Source organism: Frieseomelitta varia, unplaced genomic scaffold (assembly GCF_011392965.1).
Source record: "Frieseomelitta varia isolate USP_RPSP 00005682 unplaced genomic scaffold, Fvar_1.2 scaffold_411, whole genome shotgun sequence".
Lineage (NCBI taxonomy): Eukaryota > Metazoa > Arthropoda > Insecta > Hymenoptera > Apidae > Frieseomelitta > Frieseomelitta varia.
Window position 1 is genome coordinate 643,439 of NW_025110159.1, and position 20,864 is coordinate 664,302.

Below are 20,864 nucleotides of genomic sequence, written 5' to 3' on the forward strand. Positions count from 1 at the left end.
GTATTCTTTTCAGTGAAATTTTCTTCGCTTTTGTTAAAAAAATTTTAAAAGATAATTTGATTCTCTTAGTCTCATTTGTTTCTATGTTCATATATACAAGTGAGCAAGTAATGTAAATATATTACCATTTAATATATAACTAGTGAAAGCTATATTTTTTTAATATATAACTAGTGAAAGTTGTTGATAATTTTACTATGCTACATTTCATTCATCTAATTTTACTTTGTTTTATATCATTTATTCATTAAAGATATTATGTGTATTGTATTCAAGGGTCTTCATTTTGAAGGGGAACGTTAAAACAGAAGTCTACGATAATCAATATGCTATCGGTATATCGTTAAAGGCTTTTTATTACATATACGACGCTGAGGTATTAATAGCTGGTATCGTCAAACTAACCATTGAAATAATATATTGAATAATATATTGAATATAATAATATAAAACATTTATTGCCGACGCAATTATGAATAAACATTTTTATTTACATAGATTTTCTTTCTTTTGTATAATATATATCGTAGATAATAATATCGTACATAATAATTATCAATAAAACAATTTTTATCTTGAGAAAAATATTGAAAATAACAAGATTATAAAGTTGTTTATCGAAAGTTATATAAAAATTATACAAGTAAATGTTGTCTATAACTTTACACAAAAACAATAGCAATAAACTTCTATATAACATGAAGAACATTTTATCGAAAATTTTTAAAAAGTGATTTCGAAGATATATGAATAATTCCACCTAAGTGATTTTACTTTTATCACGTTCTGGACAAATCTCTTTGATTAAAGTGATGCTTCTTACGCTGTAGATCAACAAATGAATACTTGTTTCCTCTCGACTTAAACCAAATTTGTGTTCATTTATTATATGAACATTCGTTTAATTTAATTGTTCGTTCTAAACGCAATATGGTAGAAGTCCTGTTCTTTTAATTCTTTCAGTCCTAATGAATTGTATATGTATATCTACAGAAAGGTATCTTTTCTATTAGCAAATAAATGTTAAGTTTCAATAACATATTACTACCTTGGTCAACATATTCACTAAAAAGTTTTCTCGAAATTTTATTATAGATAATATACATAAATAAATGTATTACACCTTATAAATATAGATCACATAAAATATGGCTACACTTAACTCTTTTAATCTGAATGAGTTCGGATCAGTGAAATTATTAACACTGACACAATCAGACCTGTCAATATGACGGATTTCAAAATTAATTTCTATTCTGATTTCTATTTAAACAGAAGCATGATTGTATAAATTTATTTATTTTAATTATCATAATTTTTAATTATAATGATTTGTGCATAGAGTGTTTTCATACGTATAATATCCTAGCCTAAGTTATTCCGCAAACAGAAAAATCACGAGTTTACAAATTATATTACAAAATAGATGTAAAAAAAGCGACAGGTAGAAAAAAAGCAAGAGATCAAAGACCGGTTCTTCTAATTAAAATAACATTGTGTTTAGTCGAAATTTCAGTGGTATGATATTTTGGATAGCATCCTTACTAAATAATTATCATAAACAATGGCATAATATAATCTAATTTATTAAATTTAAGCGTGCGACTGTTAATCCAGTTTTTATTCTGGAATTATTTTGAAATTTTCTAAAAGCAGTTTATTCTTTTCTAAAATAAGAGAAATATCTCAGAATTAAATCATTTAAGTAAAATTGAAAGTAAAAGAAAAGACTGAAAAGATTAAAAGTTCACATCGTGATCAAACTTATCGCTTAAAACGGAAATGAGGATTGGAGAATGGTATATGATTCATTCTTCACACATTCATTATACACGTGATGATTTCTATTTATAGAGGACTTCCTACAGAGAGCATTCCCATTCTATCATCTTTCATAAATCACCTGGCGAAGCTTTTTCGCGTATCCAAAGATATTCAACAGTAATTATGTAGAAAGTATTTTGTTACATCGCCAATAGAATTTAAAACATCGAATCCGAAACACATAGACTATTTAGAAATAAAATTTTCAAATCTTGTGTTCATGAATTTTTAAATTCACAGATAGGAGTTTTTTGCGTTCGTGTTTGCTATTGTAATCAATATTTCGCATAGTCCAGATGATTTTGAAGAATTGTAGATAACCATATGCATAATTCTACGAAAGAATAAAAATATACATTCACAGCACGAATGAAAAAGTGTATATTTTTAAGAACAGCGCTTAATGATATTTTACATCATAAGCATAATATATAACCTGTAGAATTTTTTTTTAAATATATTCATATTCTGTGAATATTGAAAATATGGAAACTATTATGTTATTAAATATAATTATTTTTCGTTGAACATTGTTTTCGGTCAAACTTTGTCGGTATATTCTAAAATAAAAAAATGAAAAAAAAATTTATGTAAGTACACACACCTTAGTCTCATTTTACACGGTACTTTTGTACACAATTTATAGTAACATTTTTTTATATATTTTATTCATAGTTACCTTCTTTCCACAGTTATGCAGTAAAACAATACAATTATGTATAGTAAAATATAGCCAAGAACATGTATTAGTTAACACAATGTGCACAAAATAATAATACAGAATGATACTTCAAACGATGATAATAGTGTTGTTTCAATACCAAAAACACAAATTGGTTGTACAAAGAAAAGCGATTGTGAATAAAATGCTAATCCTTTAAAGAATATTAATTAATTTCATTTTCCTCAACATGAACTTTTGTTAACATTTTCTTCTTATGTCCATAGAACGTATTAATTAATAAATTATTATATGATATTATAATATAATATAGTTATTATTATAGGTATTATTATTATAATTATTATAATAAGTATTATTTTATAAATGAATTTCTTATTTTAATTCCAAATTATAATAATTTAAATAATTGCTTGCAAATAATTAAAGATCAGTATGAACTAGAAATCGAAAAACTTAAAGAACTTTTAAATAGATTCTATTTGAAACATGGTAAACATCGTAAAACTTTTTCGAAAAATGTTTTTGCATTAGGTTCCGATGAGAACAGATAAATAAATGTTCTCAAAAATAAAAATTTCATATAGAATAGAATAAATATAAAAATGAAAATTTTTACTTTTCTGTGAAAAGAACAGATAATTTGTTCATCAATATTAAAAAAATTCTCAATATTCTAAATACTGATACTGAATACATACTATTCAATGAATAGTACTTGAATTTTTAAATTAAATATTCTAAAATAACTTGTTTTTATTATTCAGATTCTAAAATATTTGTTCCGTAAGAACACACTCAAAAATTCCACGAAAAATAATAGATATTTTTTTAAACGAAATAGATAAGTTCGAACAGAATTTTTTTAAAAACAAAAAGAATCCGTTAATTTCAATGCCTGACATAAATTATCAAGGATCCAATAAACTATCGTATCTAAATTGAAAAATCGTCACACATGGGCACATATTAAAAACACCAACACCTGTATTTATTTGCAGAATATACTAGGTGAACCAGCTACTTACATCTACCTCAAAGAATATTACATCTACCTCAAAAAATATTAACTTATGTGCGTCAAAAAATTATTAATTTAAGAAAGAGAGAGAAATATAAATTCTGCAAAATCTATCGTATAAAAGAAGAAAAAAGGCGAAAGTAGCATTCTCAGTATGTTCTTGTTATAGATAGATTTTTTAATATAATAAATATTTTATAATAAAATGTCTATCAAAATAATAATTTTTTGACATACATAAGTATTTTTTTCTGTAGAGAATATTAAGCTATCGATTAATGAATTAAAAAATATACCATTCCATTTTAAAAAGTGGGAGTGATCTTGAAATCTTCGAAATCTCTCAACAAAAAAATTATTACTACCATATTATGGTCAGATAATACATTCGAAATTAGATCGTATATACCCTCTTCTGTACTCAATGATTTTTGTTTAAAAAAACTTTTTCATATCTTCAAAAACATTTAGGTAGACGTAGTAGTTCACTCAAACAAATCAAATGAATTATTGTGGGAAAATTTCAAAATTGAAATTGAAGAACAATTTTAAAAAGATGACATTAATCCTTTGTTTTACGATTTTCTTCTCAGTTTTCAGTAAATATTAGTTAATATGATATATTACATCGTGTTAAACATAAAACATTGAAAGCATTTTGTATAATTTGTATTTGTTAATCTTCAGTTTAATGATTTAAAATTTGTGTTTGTTAATCTTCAGTTTAATGATTTAAAATTGAAAATCTAAATTTACATTCCATAGGACTATAAATTTGCTTTTTCTTTCAAACCGAAACCATAATTCCTAATGTTCAATCAATATAACTCGATTGTGACTCAAAGGGTTAATGACATTATTCCTGTACTTTAAAGAAGTTAATTTATTGAATAAAATATAAGTATATAACAATAATTAATAGTTGATAATCAATTAATAAGCAGGGAACTAAATACGATTAAGAATTTAAAAACGAAAAAATTGTTGAAAATTTAATTCCAATTGACACATTCAGACAATAAATTCGAAATTAGATCGTAGTTTAATGTTTGTATATACCGGATGACCGTGAAGTGCCAGGATTACAAAATGAGAAAAAAGTAAGATGTACAATAATTGGATCGTTGCACAAAATACGTGTGCGTAAAAAGATCGAAGTTTCTATGGCGGTTTGTGGCGTTTGCGTGTTATCCCAGGTCACCGAAATTCATGCAGTCACCGCCGATTGAATCCTACAGGGGTTGGTGGACCATCCCGTATTTCTCCTGCAAAAGTCATCGCTGGTTGATTTCGTACAGTGTTAACATACGGCCGTCAGATGCTCGTCATGGGTTCGTATTAATCACATCTTAATTTTTAATCTATAAGATACATGAATTTTTTGTAAAATTTCATTTCATTAGAAATTCTTATTTGCCTTTAAATTGAATTATTTAATTTAACTGAAAATTTTATTATTACCATACACAGAATGTATCACTTAATTTCACCATCTCGAATTACTTGTAAATCATTTATCGTATCATTCCTTTGCGACTAAAATGACACTATTCGAAAAAAATGTGTGTTTTAGGAGAAGCGAAAATCTGGTTTTGAACATCATCAGATTTGGTAGTATTCTGTTTATTATTTGTCAATTAAAGAAACAGCGCAATTCAAAATAATACACTTCTTATCAATTCCATTTGCTCACAGTGATAATCAAAACAAAATTCATAATAAGATAGAATAATTTCTTCTTATCGATCAAATTATGAAGATAAAAAAAAATAAATAAGATTTTTATAATTGATAAAGTATTATCTCTGCAATATTTTTATAATAATTCGAAAAATTATGATTTTTGAGTTGTGTCACTTTCGTTGCAAGAAAATGATATAAATATAATATTAAGAAGGTCATGCCTGCAGAACTAATTAATTATAATTTTTTATTATTTCTTTAGAATTAAGAAATTACATTTGAAAGGTAAGGTACAAAAAATTGAAGGTATTCTTAGTTTGAGAAGTTATTCTTTTTTAAGAAAAGACAAGACAAAAAAGACAAATAATTAATTATTACATTGTATAATCTCATTAATATCATATAACTTTTGCTTGAAACATTTTTTTATGTAATAAAAATGAGTTTTGAATATAATATGTATAGTACAGTGTAATATTGTTTAATATGGCATAATATAACATAATATTGTATAATATGACAAGACTTAATATGGTATAATAATATGATATAAGTTAAGATGGCAGAATTAAGTGACTATTATTAAAATTAAATTATTAATTAGTTAGAATTAAACTTGTAAACTTTAATCTCTGTTTTTATCATAAATTAATTAATTTCAAATACACCTCCATATTTAAATTGTAACTTATAATCAACATTCATTTCTAAAAATTTATTTTAAATGAATATGTATATTACCATCATACGCTAATTGCAAATTTATTAATTGTATAATTGTATAGCAATTGATAATTAACAAGAATATGCATTATAATATAATGTATGATTTAACGTCGCGAATATTTTATTTAAAATTCTTAATAACACAATTATTTTCTATCGGCAGTTTTTCAAGTCGATCTGAATAAATAAAATAACTATGTCGACAAATGTTAATGGAATTGTATCTTGTTTAAGGGTTCGAGAATTCTTAAGCGTAGATATCGATATCAGCGGGCTAGAAATAAATCAATGTGACGCATCGTCGTTAAATAATGAGAACGAACTTCTAAGTAATCAAATAGCATCTTTTAAAGGCACGCACAAATGTCATACCGACACAACGCAGGTAATTGTTCTCTACATATCTAACTAGCATTTTTGTAAAATTTCCTACATTTGCTATCATTACCAAGCTTGCTTCATTCATCATCATGTAATTAAAGATGTTATGGTAGAAATTTTCATACATTTACTACCAAAATTGATGATCTGAACAGGAACTACACATATATACCTACACATATATATAATATACTAGAGTAATAAAAGCAAAAAGTTGTAAAATAACGAAGTAGTAATATAAGAGATAAAAATATATTTGGATTTATATTGTTTCTATTGATTATGATATTCATCCGAACATAAATCTACTGATCTACTATCTGAAATTAAACTTTATTTCAAAAAGACGAACGAAATCATAATAAATAAAATGAATTAAAAAATGTAAATTAAATTATAGTATCTTTAATGACAAAATGATTCAGCGAATTCTCGAAATTTCTTTTCAGCCTCAGTATTAAAGAATAAAATTTAATAACACAATTTTGGTCTTTGGTAATAATAATGAGCTAATATATATTACATTACTAAAATAATCATAGAACCTACTTTAATCCTCAATGGCGATTACAGTAATTTATTTTAGATTACTAAAATTTAGAATTCCAGAGATAGAAAAATTCAGTTAAATGAATTCCAGAGGTAGAAAAATTCAATTAAATGAAAAATTCCAAAATTAAGTAATTCGTAGATTTTTATTCTCTCTCTCTCTCTCCCTCGCTTGTTCTTCATTGATACTCAATGATACCAATTAAGAGATAATTTAAATGTGATTTAAAGTTGCTGAAGTTTAAAGATTTTTCTATAACTAACGTGTGATTTTCAGTGTGAATATCAAACTCCAAATAATCGTATAAATCAAAACGGTGTCGGTGCTGGTTGGGCGAAAGGTGCATATGTATGCAAATGTCGGAAAGGTTATTACAGCAAGAACCAATATCAATCTGTTTTTGATGGAATTCTCGTCGAGGGTTAGTAGATAATTTGAATCTCGCTTCATACAAAATGCATGATTAACAAGACTTTTAGCTTAACTGAAATGTAAATTCATAGCTGCGTGGAAGGAAATGCAAGAGAACATAAGCGATTCGTACGTAACGGTGTTTCGCTGTTTACGTTGTGCACCGGGATGTGCCAAGTGTAAGGGACCTGAACCCTGTCTAGCCACCTACAATTGGCCCTTCCGGTATGAATACAGTACAAACTTTTATTTTTTTCTTTCTTCTTATTTAAGAAATTTTTTAAATTATTAACTTATTCTCAAGGGAGTCTCCCCATTTAGAGCCGTCGATTTTAAATAACTTATTGAGAAAATTGTCACTTTACGAGGGGCAGTCAGAAAGTAAACTTCACTCGCTTGTAACTATCAAAGACATTTCGATGTAACTTGGTAAAAACAATGTTTAATACTTCTACTCTGAAATTGTCAACGGTTTTGCCGTTGCAACTGCTTGTTATTTGTCATCAATCATTTAACATAGCGTGTATAATAGAAGTCCAAATTGGAGATCTGTGCTATCATTCGTTTTTTTATGGGTAAAAGAATTGAAATTTATCGTGATGTTTATGGTTAGAATAAGATATTCCAGTCAAGTTATTGGGAAATATAGCATTTCATTCGAAAATGGGCGTACGGATATTGAAAATAATTACCGAGAAGGTCGACACGATTTACAAAAGACCTGTTGCAAAAATTTAAGTGGAAAGTAATAACACCTTCCGAGCCTGTCACCTTGCGATTCCCATGTGCTTGAACGATAAAAACAAAGCTTGCAGGACAGTATTATTCAGACGAAGAAATGGAACATGCGACTCAAGAATGGATATTGCAAGTTGGACGGAATTTTTTCATTGAAGGGCTATATAGAAAAATAGCTGAAACAGTGAAATAAATAAACAATTACTTTAAAAAAAAAGTAATTCATTATGTTTAATAGGAATGAAACTTACTTTTTGTCTGTCCCTCATATTATAGAAGTTTGAAATTTTGTACATCTATTTGGTATACAAACAAAATGTAATTTTTATATAATTACCTTATTATTTTGTTATTATTGCAATTATTGTATATTTTCCACAATTTATTACTTTTGACTATCATGATTTACATTGTTGTATTCACCTGAAGAGAAAAAATCGAAGTGGTCTTTTGTAAATTATCATTTTGTAAATTAGAATGAAGCTAAACAAATTTTCTCTGACAAAATGATAGTCTCACAAAACCAAAATTTATAAAATATAACGTTTTTAAGCAATAAAATAATTATTGTCGATATTAACAGTTCTAGTTTATAAGATATACTTTTATATAGATTAAATTCATTTTTTATTTCTTTCTTTTAGATGAGTACAATACCAATCAAGGTAATTATTAAAAATGATATACCGTGGAAAACATGCAGTAATTTAAATAATTATACAAAAATTACATTATATCATCTTGAAATATAAATCAATAGATACACGAAATTCTAGAAATATGATCAAATAGGTACACGAAATTTCAAAACTTTTAATCTATAATACTCGCTTAAAAATAAATTAGCCACTTAGAATGAATCCTTTTAAATACGTAAATTAACCTTCATCTGTCTCTTGTATCTCAATTTGATACGAAAAATACGAAACTTTGTGACATCTATTTTTCAAATGTAACACATATTTTTCACATTTTTCATAAAAAAATATTCTACCAGAACTGCTGATATTGTTGGGCGCTAGAAAAATATATAACATAACTGTAACAGGCTAGTTTATCAAATATTTAACAGACGTATATACAAAATCAAACGATATGCAAATCGACACGCATTGACCAAATGATTACATCTACTATTGAAAATTGTGCACATAACACAAGACCAGACAAAGGGAATTAAATATTTTTGTTGAACCCATAACGTCACGATTACCATCTTTTCAGCACACATTTTCAAAATACTCAGCAGCAGTACATTGTAGTATAATTATCATGCATTCGATATATCATCTTTCCGAAGATGCATATAAACATCTATAGTTTTGAACATGTGTTCCTCAAAAAGAAAAAAAAAAAAAAAATGAACAAGAAGATGCATAGATACTGTAATAAGTAAACAAATGGTCGTAATATTAGACAAACCTAGAGAAGATAATATGGATATAAAATCAAACACATGTACATGGGAGTAGGATTATTGTGGATCTTATATGTGATTAAATAGAAACTTAATTTATTTATAGTTAATAAAGGAATTTATAAATTTAATTATTTATCTTTTCATTATATCAACCGTGATGTCAATTTGATACCAAAGAACAAATTAAGTTCGAAAAGTACGGAGCAGATGCAGGTTAAAATGTATTTTCATATTATATACTTTATCTATTAAAATTGTCAAATTTTTAGACAAATTGAATAAATTTTGCAACTCTGCGAAATATTGATTTGTCAGTTAATAAAATGTCTGTTTTCAGAATCTCTCTTCTATCGGTCTCTATTTTCTGTGTATTTGGTACTATTATCCTAGTGGTCTATATGTATCAACAGCGTAAGCTTAAAGTGTTCAAGGTCGCTTCGCCGATATTTTTGTCCATTACGCTTTTGGGTTGTGCTATTATGTATCTCGAAGTACGCACACAATTTTGTAACTGCGTATTAACATAATATTTGTATTTGGTAATTTTAATATTCTTTTGTATGGTAATTTTAATATTCTTTAGATGGCCGCAATATTTCCCGTTTTGGATATGTACTCGTGCATCGCTACGAAATGGACGAGACATCTCGGTTTTTGTATTTCTTATACTGCATTGTTGATGAAAACTTGGAGGTAAATAATACAAACTTCGTAATTATTATTATAAACGTTATTTATCAAACTTATTGGAATATATAATTAGATAAAATAATAATGTTTACTGGTTTTAGAAACCAGGCTAATTTCCTTGTTATTTTGTGAATATTAATTTAATTCTTTACCTTTTTTCTATACTTAATTTTTTATTCTTTCTTGTACTTCTTATTTCTTTTCCTTTTTTTTTTTTTTGATGTTTTATATTTATGGCTTCATATCTTAATTATACGAATAAATATAAAAATTAATTTTGTTGCAATTTAATAATTAATCTTTCTTAAACAACGAGTAAATTATTTAGTTCAATGAACATAGATTATTACATACATATATTACCTTCATTGTAAAATATTATAATTAATGCATAACATTATATGTTAAATTCTAATTATTTGTATTATTATTAATATTATTTGTATTAATATATAAATATATTAAATGTATCTTATATTATTTGAGTACAAATAACATTGTACAAACAACGCTTTTTGATATAACTAATAATTTTAAAAATATATAATCGTTATACTTTAGATATTTCAATTTTATTATAGTTAATATTTTAATTCTTAAAATATACAAAAGAAATATATATATTAAAATAAAATTTGAACTATATTTTTTTTCACAGAGTTTCTCTCACATACCGTGTGAAAAGCGCGCATAAGGTAAAACTTACGGACAAACAACTGCTGCAGTGGATGTTTCCAATATTGTTAGTAATGTTAATTTATCTTGGTACGTGGACTTTGAGTGCACCGCCATATGCTGAAGTAATAGCTGACAATTATGGTCTGAAATTCTACCAATGCTCTTTCAACTGGTGGGACCATAGTTTAGCAATCGGTAATAACAAATCTTGAAACACATTAGAAACATATTATAAAAAAACATAAACTGATGTTTTGGTTTTTAAAAGTCTAAAAGAAAATATTTCATTTAGTATTTTTAATAAAACACATTTATCAATAGACATACAGAAATTTTATATCTACTCAAACAATAACTAGTTTTAAATATCAACGTTTGGCAAAAATATTAATATTTAATTTAGTATTAAATTAAAAATATTAATATTTAATTAAGTATCAGTATTACAAGAATATATTATGTTATTTCGCATTATATAGAGTCGCGCATTTTGATGTTTAAACTTTGCCAGTATGTTCTGTAACTAAGAACAAAATTAAAATATTATGTAGCAAAAGTCCATAAATGCTTCGTTAAAAAATTATAACAAAAATATGAAACATGAAACTATATTCTTTTATGTGTACATTTTGAATTTATTGTGATTCGAATTTTATGTTGACTTTGTCGAATTTTTTTGATTTTTAGCAATAATTCATCTTGTGGGAATGTTTCTTTGTTAAAATCTTTTTCTTTCCCACAAGTAGAAATCTAAAGACGTAAAAAGTAATAATGTGCCATATATATTATATTTTACCTTGTGTTAAAATCGGGTGAAAAAATGGAATCTAGATTCCAATCGTAGAACTTTTTCGAAAAATGTTTTTACATTACAAGTCTCGATAAGAACAGATAAGTAAATGTTTTTAAAAATAATAGTTTCATATAGAATAGAACTTATCGTAACAATCACATGTAGCGGGAAAAATATAAGCTCCATTAACAAACATTTACAAACAGCCATCAATACCCTTCAGGACTGGTCAAAAATAACGGGCTTAAAATTTTCTCCCAAAAAAAAAACCCAAGGCATCTTATTTACTAGGAAAACCAAACTCAGTCCCCCAGTTAAACTATATCTAAGTAATCTTGAAATAAAGATCACTGACACCATCAAAATATTAAGCTTTATTTTCGACAAAAAATCTTGGGCGCCAAAAACCTTAAAAGAGTCCTGTATAAAAAAACTTAACATTACCCTTTCCAATAATAACTGGAGAGTGGACAAAGACACTCTTCTAGAAACATACAGAGCGTTAATTAGATCCAAACTAGATTACGGCTCTACCGTTTATAACTCAGCCAAAAGCTCCACCAAAAGAATAATAGAATATCCAATCTCCCACACAGCTCTTAGACTAGCCACAGATACATACCGAACATGCCCCATAAACAGCCTACTATTCGAAGCCAAAGAAATGGTACTTAAATCCAGAAGGAAGTTCCTAACTCTTAAATACGCACTAAAAATCTCCAAATAATCCTTCCTATAAAATTTACACTGACGGGTAAAACGAACTCTGGAGCTGGATACGCCATCATTACAGATAAAGCCAAAATAACACAAAATCTCCCCTCATTATTATCCATCTTCACAGCCGAAACTTATGCTATCCTGGAAGCCATTAAATATGCACACTCAAATAACGAAGCGCAGATCGTTATATACACCGACTCCATGAGCGTTACAAAAACCCTAACGAAATCATATGATCAAGAAAACCAACAATATCCACCATCCAAGAACTAAACCACAACTAACACAAACGCCACAGTCATCTGAATTCCAGCTCATCAAGAAATAGAAGGAAATGAAAAAGCCGACGCAGCAGCGAAAGAAGCCACAGTTCCCTCACTTACTAACAATCGCAACCATCTTCCAATCCCCTGCGACGACCAAATAATCCATTGCAAAAAAGTAGCAAAAAATGAATGGAACAATACATGGAAAACAACTAAAAGCACCCAACTACACAAAAGTATCCAAGACTTTCACCAGCAAACACCAAACTTTAACAATAGGAAAGAAGGAATAATTATCACACGCCTAAGAACCGGTCGTACCAAGCTGACACATGAACACAAAATCAAAAAAACTATACCACCCTGCACTCATTGCAATAACCATTCATTAACAATAACTCACATACTGCACGAATACCACACCACAGAAACCCAAAGACAGAAATACGGAATCAACGCAAACATAAATCTGATTTCTCAAAATGACATACAAAGAGTATGAAAATATCTCAAAAACATAAACTACTACACACATATCTAATGGCACCGTCGTCGCTAATGACCTTACTGTCGATATGACATTAAAGAAAAATAAAAGAAGAAGAAGAACTTATCAAATATAAAAATAAAAATTTTTAGTTTTATTTTCCTGTGGAAGGAATAAACAGATAATTTGTTCATCAATATTTAAAAAGTTCTCAATATTTATAGTAAATCCTGACATTGAATATTATTCAGTGAATAGTACTTGAATATAAAAATGGATTTTTAATTAAATATTCTAAAATAACTTGTTTCCATGAAACTTTTATTATTCAGATTCTAAAATATTTGCTCCATGAGAACACTATTCAAAAGTATTCCTAAATGTAACACTTTTTTAAATAAAAATTCTACGAAAACAAATATTTTACAAAACAAATATTATACAAAATGTATAACTTCGTAACAGAATTTAAAAAAAAAGAATGTTAATTTCGATTTGTGGTTAAAATTACGTATTTGTCACGTTTCATATTTTGATTACATTTTTATATTCGTCACAAATTAAATATTTATGAACTTTTTGCTATATGATATTTTAGTAATATATTTTTCTTATATTATCTGTAAAACACAGAAAATTTGAATATTACAATACGGAACACTGTGTATAATATCAAAGTGACTCATTGTCAATATTGGCTGGGATTAAATAAATAATTTTTACAAATTATGAGTCATTGTTAAATCCATTAAAAATTTCTGATGCTACATCAATAAAAATATATTATAAGACATCGTTGTAAAATATACATAAGATATCTTTCTTTTTTCAGGGGAAATTATGTTTCTTGCATGGGGTATTAAAGTGTGTTACAACGTTCGCAACGCAGAAAGTCTCTTTAACGAGGCCCGTTTAATAAGCTACGCTATTTACAATATAGCAGCTGTGAATATAACCATGATCGCTATTCAGTATGATTTTTCATCTTTACTATTTGTTCCCAACATTACTATAACTTAAAATTTAAATTTTGTGACTTTTTGCAGTCTTTTCATTTTTCCTCATGCTGGCCCAGATATCAAGTATTTATTAGGTTTCTTACGTACACAGCTGTCTACTTCTGTCACCATATTTCTTGTATTTGGACCCAAGGTAATCTAATTATTTTTTTATCACTCTTTTCCCTATAAGGTAAAATAATATATTGAGTTTTGAAACAATTCAACAAGCATCATTTAATTGATCAGTAATAAACGTTATTTAACTATAGGTGCTTCGAGTTTTACGAGGTCAAGGTGATCAATGGGATAGTCGTGCTAGAGCCCGTGGTGTTACAGCGAGTTTCTCATTAAACGGGATCGGCCTTGTATCCGAAGAAGCGACTGATTTACATCAGGAAAACGAGGAACTGAAGGTATATTATTCTAGGTCACATGATTTTTATATTTATTCATTTATATATTATATTTATTCATTTATTTATTTCATTTATATATTATTTATATTTTTTATTTTATATTTTTATATTTATAATTAAGCACAATGATCATCAACGAGAATTTATTTATAATAATATTAATATAGTACAGTAATATTCTTCAAGAATATCTTATTATTTTACCATTTTTTTAGAAGCCTAAACTTTTCATTCCGTTATTTATTTTTAAAATAACGGAATGTTTTAACTCTCTATAGCCAGAATTTTATTTGCAAAAGAAAAAGATTCTAATTACTTACTTTAATTTAAAATTTGAGAACTAATAATTATTATGAATAAATCATTTGAGATTTTTATTTGGTGTTACCAATGAAATTTATAAGCGATATGATAGTAATATAATAATTCTTCCATTTATGCGGACTTTTAGCGTACAATATTAATTTACACGGTCAGAAATGTTTTTTTCTAATTTTTATTCAATTTACTACATATTCGGATAATTTTAATTGAGAAGATTTGGAGACGTACGAAAAATCCTCTAAATCGCCTATTTCACTAGTTTAACCATCATCGAATTGACGGACAGAACAGTAACAGAAATATGGCAACCATGTGAGATGAACCTTTCAGATTTTGGCAACTATACTTTTATCAAGAAATTCGAAACTCATTACCTGTGTCCCTTTAACTCGTTATTCTTTTGTCATAATACGCACAGTAGCGAAGACAATTGGGTGAATGTGTAGATTGACTACTCCCCCAATTTCGATGATTTTTGATTGTATTGTGAAGGTATTTTGAATAATATTCATTGAATGGTCTTTTAACGGCAATAAATGTCCTTCAATGATCTTGAAACGCCAAATATAGTAGTGCCCTTAAAAGTGACCACACTTTTGACTTCGTAAGCGTCCGTCTCTCATCTCCACCAATTTTTAGAATTGGGAATATCCCCACTCTACGCTATCTTACCGTGCGGCCGCGTGACATACTCGCACAACACAAAATAAATGATATATGATACCAATATTTCGGCACATTATGATTGTTTTAGATACATCCATCAAAGTTAGGCAAATTTTATTTAAAAAAGTAAGTACAGTAGTCCTTGCTTAAGTAATTGCTTCATTTTCATAAGTATTACGAATTGAATATTTCCTTAATATTAATATTACATTAATAATTATACTAAATTATACATTAAATAATAAGAATAAATAATGGTAGAAATATTACAGAAAAAAATAATAATAAAAAGAGCAAATAAAAATTATTTTAAGTTGTAATAATCTATTATAGATTTTGCATGATTTGCAATTCCTGGTTCTGTTGCAATAATTTTTCGTAGATAATGTAACAATTTGTCAGTTTCTTCTGCTTCTATTGGATTCACAGAAAGCTGCGAATGAGAAAAGTTTTCTGCATCTGTCTTTTTGGTAGCATCTTCTCTAATTCATTCTGCTTCTCCACTCCATTCATTGATCCACTCTTTTTCATCAGAAATTGTTTCACATGCTACATCACACGGAGCAGTTTCTGTTGAAAAAGTGACAAAATGCGTCAAGTTTTTTTTAATTTTTTAACTGTTTCTTGATTAAGGAGGTAATTTACTCTACTATTACTTCAGGAATTGAATATATTCGCAGCAGTCATAGTGGCCCATGTTTCATTTATTACATCTATACAATCTTGTCGTGACTGACTTCAACAAAGTGTAAAAAATATATATATTTTTTAAGAACTAGTCATTTTGACTGGTCACGATAAGACTTTCCTAGATATAGCAAGTATGAGTAGATCTAGTGTTAACAACTACATACTTTTATAGGAATTTCAATAAATTTTCAAGAAATTTAGATTAATTAAAATCATTTGATAATTATTGCTTTATTATAATTTATTGTCTTATTTAGTTTAAAAGTATATATGTATTAGGTTTAAAATGGTTTAAATATATTCAATTTTAAAAGAAGTTAAATTCCTTTAACTTTGAATGTTAAATTATTAAAACGTTAAATTTCTTTACAATCTTTAATAATTTAGTAAACAATACTGAAAATCGCCGTATGTGCCTGGTATCGGTATAACAGTTAACGTCCATCTTCACTCTTTCTTTCGATGCCAATTCGCAGAACACACAACTCCTCTTAAGCGTCCGCTTTTGGTCCCGACTGTGGAACCAAAAGCGGACGAGGGCACTATATATTTAAATCGATAAATTCATCATGAAACGGTCTACATGTTCGAGTAAAAATTTAAAAAAATGAAGATCACCCTGAAATCTCGGAGGCATGTTCACCTAAATAAAATGGTCATTATAAGATGTTTCCTTCAAAACATTGTAAATTTTATTTGAAACATTTCTTTCTATAACGAATAGTTTAAGAAATAGTTACATGACTCACTTTAAATAGGACATCTCGTATATTATATGACATTATATATATATATATATATATATATATATATATATATATAATTATATTTGTTTCTTATAATAATTGGGATTAGGAGGAAATAAATCTTTTACTGCCAGCAATGTATGCTAATATATACGAAAACGAGATTTGAAGCTTATTTCCCAAGTCATAAAAAACTCTATTTTACGCTAAAAATATTAATCATTACCATTAATTACAGGAAGAAATTCAAAAATTAGCAGCGCAAATAGAATTTATGAAAATCGTACATATGGAAATGTACAATCGTCACATAAAACCGAAAGCAGGTGGATATTTCACTACTCATGGGCATAGTCACAGTCATCCGTCCTCGGCACAGAGTCCCATTGCCAAAAGTTCGACAGCCAGTTTTATATTGAAAGTATGTACCTAACTCGTCTTATTCATTCGAGGCGTGTTTCTATTAGAGCTCTTACTAACAGGATTACCTAATAGTCTTTAGAGTACTTGTTATGACCCAAACTTCGTTTCGATTCAAATTTAACTTGAATGTAAGTACTCGTGTATCCAAACTGAATATTCAAATTTCTTACTCGAATGTAAAACTTTTTATATATTCAAACGAAACGTAACTTATTTCAAACAAAACGTAATTTATTAATTCATTAAATTATATTGTATATATCGTTATGTATTTACATTAAATTTATTGTTAATGCAATAATAAATGCAACTTATTAACCTTCGATTCAAAAATATAAAAGCGCATTATTTCAAACATCTGAATTATGCTTAAGGTGAAAAAAATTTATAATATAATATAATCATGTTTTAATTGTATTTTTATATAATATGATATAATATATATCGGTTTTTCTAATCCAATTTCAAATATTTAACAAATACTTTAATCAAATAATTAATAAAGGAAATATCTAACAAATACTATAATCAAATAATTAATAAAGGAAAACAAATTATTGAAGTTACATTCGAGTTATATTGAATATTTTGAGTACTTAGATATTCAAACAGAACGCGCTCATTGAGTGTCCAAGTTTAAATTGAGTAAGCTTCAACATATTCCGATATATTCAGATATTCAAATCAAGATTAAATAAGTGTTCTCAAATCTGGATACTCAAATCTGAATTACGTGAACACTAGCGGACAAAATTATGGCATTTTATATTTTTGTAAATTTCGTATATTTAAAAGAAAAACTTTATACATCTTGTATATAGACATATGCATGCTATCTACAGACAACAAAATCTCAAATTCATATGATTAACGGGAAAATTAGAGAAAAAAATATGAATATAAATTGATATTAGTTGAAAAAAATTGACATTGGTTAGCCTATTTTTTGCTTTTTACAATTTCTGTCAGTAATTATTCGACTATGAATGTTACTTCGAATTTTAAAGGAAATACAAAATAAAATCTACATTTTCATTTATCAATTTTATGTAGGTATTTTGCAAATATCTAAATAAGCTCAACAGTTTCATAGATAAAGTGAATAAAATCTCTATCTCTTAAGAAATAAAAAATGCTTACAGAGTCTAACGTGATTTTGTGAATCTGTGACTTCTATAAAAATAAAGAAATAAGAAATATAGAAACGAGTACCCATTGGGATCAAATATACGAAATTTAGCTCGAATGTGTAAAGTCTTATATTTATAATTATAATTTTGTCCATCAATGAATCATCAAAAATCAGGTAGCTCAGAGAAACAGTAAGAACTTTAGTTTTTGCTCGATGTAAATAGAGCAGATCGAGAACATATTGAAAAATACAGTCAAGTAAATTATTGAGCAGACGGCCGTGGAGCGAGGTGCGAGTGCGGCCGCGGCTGCCGCGGTCGAAGATTCTACTTTTCCTTCTGGAAGCTTGCATCGGGCACGTAGGATGGAATTCCTTAGAGAGCGCAAAGCTGAGAGGGAAAGAGAACGGGAGAAAGGGCGGGAAAAGGAAAGGGAAAAGGAAAAAGAGAAGTACAAAGAAAAATATGAGAAGGAGAAAGAGAAAGAAAAGGAGAAGGAAGGTACAGCGAAAGAAAAAGAAGCAGAAATGGAAAGAGAGAAGAATAAAGAGAAACAAGCAGAGAAAGAAAAAGAAAAGCAGGATAGAAAGCAAGAAGAGAATGTTGAAACAGGCGGAGAAGTCTGACTAGTACTGAATAGCGAAGAGGTAAGATTCATTTATTTACTTATAAATATTTTATTACCATTTAAAGATACGCGTAGATAAACATGATATATTATACTACTATAAATGATTTCCAAAATTATAATCATTCAATATGGACGTATTAAAAGTCACTATAAATGGCATAAATAAATGATTAATAATTCTGAATAAAAGAAGATTTTTTGTATTTATTTAAATTTTCTTTACTAACAATGTGATAGAAAGTAATAATACATATTTTAAGGCAAAGCCTTCAAATTGCGACTTTTAACTAAATTTTCGAATTATATTTATTTTGTTAAATCGTGAAGAGTGTTGCATAATGCACCTTATATAATTTATATTAGATTCGATCACATTTTATTTAGAACAAAATAAAAGATAACAATTTGAAATAATGAATTTCAACTAATTTATAATATTATTCTTATTTTAGAGATAACATAATAAATAAGAAAATAAATATATCATCTCCAAATAACTTCCTATTTGAGTTAATTTAATCATTATCAATTATAATAACAAATATTGTGACATAATAAGTTATAATGAAATTATCCATATTATTAATAATATTAATGTGTATACAAGAATTACAAATTTGTTTTTAAAAAAATTATTTGAATAAAAATTTATTCAAATACGAAATAAAAGATAAAATAAAAAGTTATTTCGTTTAAAAAACGAATAGTGAAATAATCTAAAGAAGAATCATTTTCATATTCAAATAAACTAATGCATAATTATATCAAATAACATCTGACTAAATAAGAATAACGTCTAAGTTTATTTAAGTCAGATGTTTCAATTTGTACTTGTTGAAATCTTGTTGGAATTTTAATATGTAATTACTATCTTTAGATATGGTTATGACAAACGCGAAGCGCTAAGAAGAATAGAAAAATGAAAGATAAATATGACTGGGAGGATAAAAAACAAAAGAAGCAAAGGAAACTTAAATGGTATCCTTTAATAGACAAAAGGCGTTCATGGTTTGTATAAATCAAAGAACTATCTAATCAGCAAATAGTGAATACTAAATCCGTATAACGTGTCATTTGCTTGTGGTGGCAATGTCTCCTTGTTAGCTTTATTGTAAATTATTTATGTGACCACCAAATGATACCTCGTTGTACGAAAAGAATGCATATTGTATGTATAACGACGAGATAGTTGTTAACGGTACAGTTATACAAGATTTTTATTAATTTCGTTACTACGCGATAAACGTAACGAAATTCTCATTATTTCAGTAACTATAATTGCGACTGTAGTAATATTACTCTTAGGTAAATATATTGTCCTGAGATACCTGTGAAGTAGAAGAGCGAAAATTGTATTTCTTGTTATCAAAACAATCACCTTTGTGATTCACGTTAACAAAATCATAAGTTGTGTAGATCTATCTGAATAGCTCACAAAGAATTAATAATTAGTTATTTTTCACTTTAACATTTACTTCTAATATTGACAAATATACTTTGTTTTAGAATGATATATGGTTTCTTAAAAACACAATTAAGAAAATAACAAAAAGAAAAGAATTGTTTAATATACGTATAATGTTTAATGTGTCAGAATATAATATATCGGTACATGTTATTTCCATAGCTAGAACAACAGACGATGGCATAAATGAAATAATTTTATAATAATTATTCGATTATAGTATTTTTGTTTCGCGTCAACAAAAAGGTCGATTATGTGTTTCTCTGTTAGAATAAAGAAAGATATAAATGGAAGCGTTT

At 27.2% G+C, this 20,864-nt stretch overlaps 1 protein-coding gene across 4 annotated transcripts in view; it reads left to right on the forward strand.

The window, feature by feature from the left end:
• LOC122531683 (probable G-protein coupled receptor CG31760) overlaps positions 1-20,254 on the forward strand; it is a 58,700-nt gene extending 38,446 nt beyond the window's left edge. For 2 of the 4 annotated variants that reach the window (XM_043659791.1, XM_043659794.1), the window contains 13 exons: positions 4,724-4,858; positions 6,171-6,321; positions 7,144-7,288; positions 7,371-7,503; positions 9,774-9,927; positions 10,020-10,129; positions 10,785-10,999; positions 13,906-14,044; positions 14,120-14,225; positions 14,344-14,487; positions 17,155-17,337; positions 18,742-19,116; positions 19,978-20,254. In XM_043659791.1, the coding sequence (XP_043515726.1) occupies positions 4,724-4,858; positions 6,171-6,321; positions 7,144-7,288; positions 7,371-7,503; positions 9,774-9,927; positions 10,020-10,129; positions 10,785-10,999; positions 13,906-14,044; positions 14,120-14,225; positions 14,344-14,487; positions 17,155-17,337; positions 18,742-19,095 (1,969 nt within the window). In that variant the 3' untranslated portion in view covers positions 19,096-19,116; positions 19,978-20,254. The remainder of the gene's footprint in view (positions 1-4,723; positions 4,859-6,170; positions 6,322-7,143; positions 7,289-7,370; positions 7,504-9,773; positions 9,928-10,019; positions 10,130-10,784; positions 11,000-13,905; positions 14,045-14,119; positions 14,226-14,343; positions 14,488-17,154; positions 17,338-18,741; positions 19,117-19,977) is intronic. The other 2 variants (XM_043659792.1, XM_043659793.1) reach the window with 2 other exon arrangements.
• The last annotated feature ends 610 nt before the right edge of the window (positions 20,255-20,864 follow it).